We start from the raw sequence: 3,714 nt of genomic DNA, 5'->3' as shown, positions 1-3,714 counted from the left end.
TTTTTATTTTACGTGCACAAAATAAATTGTAGGGTTTTATATTCCAAAACCATATTTCATTATGAGGCACGACGTTGTGGGGGTTCTAATTAATTTCGAGCACTTATTTTTTTTTAAGTGCACCCAATGCACGCTACACGAGCGTGTTTACTATACGCCCCCAACGGTGATGCTACATCCTAACCTACAACGCTATCACCAACCTGCCACTTGCTACAAGTGGTCTGCCGTCGCTGCCGCATGCAGGAAGCCATATTGGATTGTTTGTGGTTCGAGCGAGTTTGACTCGCGAACAGACGCTACGCAGCCACGCAGCACCAGAGTCTTCTGCGCTATCATACAAAACCCGCCGTGGTTGCTCAGTGGCTATGGTGTTGGGCTGCTGAGCACGAGGTCGCGGGATCGAATCCCGGCCACGGCGGCCGCATTTCGATGGGGGCGAAATGCGAAAACACCCGTGTGCTTAGATTTAGGTGCACGTTAAAGAACCCCAGGTGGTCAAAATTTCCGGAGTCCTCCACTACGGCGTGCCTCATAATCAGAAAGTGGTTTTGGCACGTAAAACCCCAAATATTATTATTATTATCATACAAAACATATAAACTCGTGCAATAACTACACATTGGAATGAAAACATTGTTTCAAACAAGAGGTGAAATTCTATCAATTTCGCAGTTCACTTGTTCTTTATGCAATCAATATATATGTTTTCTAATGTTCATGCAACTACCGTTAGAAACCAGACGGCGCAATCGTCGCCTCTAAACTTCGGTCCCATTGGCTCTATGGAAATGTCACAGGCTTAACGCTGACTCGGCACACTTACCTGGTGCCGGCATTACCAAAGAGAAACAATTCAACAAGCGGGGACACTCGGCGAAAACTGGCAACAGGAAGCACGTCACGGGTAGTGTAAATTCCATGCGTAAGCTGATGCGAGCATCGAAAAACGCAAAGTGAAATAAACTTATGGACGTTTTATTTTTTTTTATTCTTTCCCGCTAAAACTAAAAGGCTTTGCGCATAAATCAACTTATACTTTGCGACTTGTTTTTCTTGCGTCACCTAGCAACAAGCTAACAGCACGCCAGGCGCTACAGACGGCGACAGATGCGTGCGTCATGCGCCAGACAGGGCAGCGAGGCCAGAGGCGCGATTGGAGATCGTTGTTCGGCGCGTTCGTTCGGTTACCGGCGTGCGCCATTGGCCTACTCCGCGCCGATGGCGCCAGCCGCGGGGCGCGGCCACGTTTTTCGTGACGTCAAAATGACACCACGCTCCTATAAATCATCTTGCCACCGAACACCTCGTCTGATAGGCGAAAAATGCAACGAGAGTTGGGAAGTTTGGAGCGATCATAGGCTCGTTACAATACCAGCTTCGTATGGCGCGTCTGGTGGCTTGGATTGGATCCAAACGGCGGCTTCGGCAGTTGAATGGCACGTTCGGACCCAACCCATGGTTTAATTTGAGAAAAATGGAGCTTGCGTTGGGAACTTCGGTTGCGCTGGCGTTGCTCGAGCAGGAAGGAGAGCGGGTGGAGGTGCGCAATGCCTTTGATGACATGACAGAAAGCGAATTCCGGCGTCGCTTTCGTTTCTCAAAAGAAACGGTGGGTTGGTTGTGCGGTGAACGCGACCCCATCATCGGGTACCAGCGAGCGAGTGGAATTTCTACTGGGCGGAAGGTATTGTGCGCACTGAGGTTTTTCGCAACGGGAAACCTCCAGCGGGGCGTCGGCAGTGAAGAAGTCATCGGCCTGTCGCAGTCGTCCGTCAGCGACACTATCCACGAAGTGGCAAACGCCATAACTGTCGTTGGCGGGCAAAAGCGGTGGGTGGACTTCCCCCAGACGACAGGCGCGAAGGCCAGGGCAAAGGCGGCGTTTGCGCGGCTTGGACTAATCCCCGCTGTGTTCGGCTGCGTCGATGGCACTCTTATCGCCATACAGCAGCCCGAAGGCCCGAGCCCCGGGGATACAGAAAGCTATATGTCGAAGAAGGGTTTCTACGCCATGAACACCGTTACCGTAAGTATTAATCGTGCATTGTATCCCTAGTAATATTTTTTTCGTTTGTGTCGCAGAAATGCCCCATTTCACTCTGACTGTTGCAACGTGATCTAGTAGGAGCGGTATTCTCGATTTATCCACAACGGGAATTGATTCATTTTGAGGGTACGTCGCGATGGAATAGTGATGAAATCTGGCGGTGCGGGACACACGGCGGTTCAGTGGGCTCCAAAGCACATGAAATCGCCCCTGCTCGATCGCGGAGTATCCCCGAAGATTCATTCACGATGTCGATGGATTCAAAATACCGCTCCTGGATTATGCCGTAGTACTCGCTGCCCTGCGCTGCGGTCATGCGTCCTCGTTCAATGTGCACACGTTTAATGATGGGCGTTACATGTTGCAACACATGTGCCTTTAATAGCACTAAAGGAGTTTTTCTTTTATTCCGGTTTCGTGTCGGCAGTTTTTCACGTCGGAGGTGTTGTGGAACATTAGCTGAAACATATAGCGGTAACGTAGGTAAACGCGGGGGTGCCAGAAAGTTGGGACGTTCCGAGCAGTGCACAGGCGGGCTTGCCTTTGACAGTGCCCTGACGAAAACAAGACCGAGTGTGGAAGCTTTAACTACAAGTTCTTGCATGTCCGAGATTTGTTCATAGCAGTGTTCGAACAGTCTGTCACAGTGTGCGGAGATTCAGTTAGGTTCATAGAACAAAGTCCTTTAAAAGACTTGTACGACAATTGTTTGGACTAATTTTTATTCTGCAGACATGCGATGCAAACCTCTGCATCCAAGATATCAACGCCTGCTTTCCGGGGTCCTGTCACGATTCATGGGTGTGGCATAGGAACCCGCTCCGTGTATACCTAGAAGCAGAACTGCGCCGCAATGAAACAGATATCGCTAAAACTCTCACCCTGCCCTTGCGCAGGAGACTACGACTATCCCTTGGAGCCGTGGCTCTTGACACCAGTGCTGGGGCATACAGCTGGCAGCACCCCTGAGGACCATTACAACAAGGAGCACACCGCCATGCGCAATGTCGTGGAGAGGTGCATCGGGATCCTAAAGAGCAGGTTGCGCAGCTTGCAGCGTTACCGGACCCTGCTCTACAACCCCGATCGAGCAGCGACCATCATTGCCGCTTGCGCAGCTCTCCACAACATTGCTTTGGCAGCACGTGAGCCTGACGACGACAGTGACGTGCCGCCGGCAGCTGTCCAGCAGACTGCAGGTGTTTACCCTCCACCACCACCCATGCAGGTGCCACCACCGCGGGAGCTGTAGCTGAGGGGCCAGCAGAGAAAAAAGTGAGAAATGTTATATTTCAATGAATAAATTGTGCTACAACTGGCATAGTTGCGAAGCAACATTTAGGCGATATACCGACATAAACCGACAGTCTTTGTTTCTGCGTGTCTATGTCAGTCATCAAGCGCCGCCACAGGGGCGTCGTGTCAACATGGCGCCCTATATTGAAAATGGGCAGAGCTGAGCAAAGACGAAAGGAAGCGGCGTATCGCATGTGCGAGTTTTATTGTGGCCGTTTCATTTTGAGAATGGGTGTGTGCAATGTTTTCGCGCACCGCCAAGGTCATGCAAAGAATGGCAAAGCTTCAGCGGAGCCCTCGAAGAAGACGCGCGGGACTACGCCGTATAGTCGTCTGCTGCCCTTCTGCTGCCGTCCGAAAATCTGGTA

At 51.0% G+C, this 3,714-nt stretch overlaps 1 protein-coding gene across 1 annotated transcript; it reads left to right on the top strand.

The window, feature by feature from the left end:
* Positions 1 to 1,477: 1,477 nt before the first annotated feature.
* Positions 1,478 to 3,302, top strand: LOC139054538 (putative nuclease HARBI1). Its single transcript, XM_070531641.1, has 2 exons — positions 1,478 to 2,033; positions 2,947 to 3,302. The coding sequence occupies exons 1-2, from the start codon at positions 1,478 to 1,480 to the stop codon at positions 3,300 to 3,302; spliced, it is 912 nt and encodes a 303-aa protein (XP_070387742.1).
* The last annotated feature ends 412 nt before the right edge of the window (positions 3,303 to 3,714 follow it).

The sequence above is a fragment of the Dermacentor albipictus genome, chromosome 1 (genome assembly GCF_038994185.2).
Source record: "Dermacentor albipictus isolate Rhodes 1998 colony chromosome 1, USDA_Dalb.pri_finalv2, whole genome shotgun sequence".
Classification (NCBI taxonomy): Eukaryota; Metazoa; Arthropoda; class Arachnida; order Ixodida; family Ixodidae; genus Dermacentor; species Dermacentor albipictus.
The sequence above is the reverse complement of the archived record's forward strand: the minus strand, read 5'-3'. Positions and strand labels throughout refer to the sequence as shown.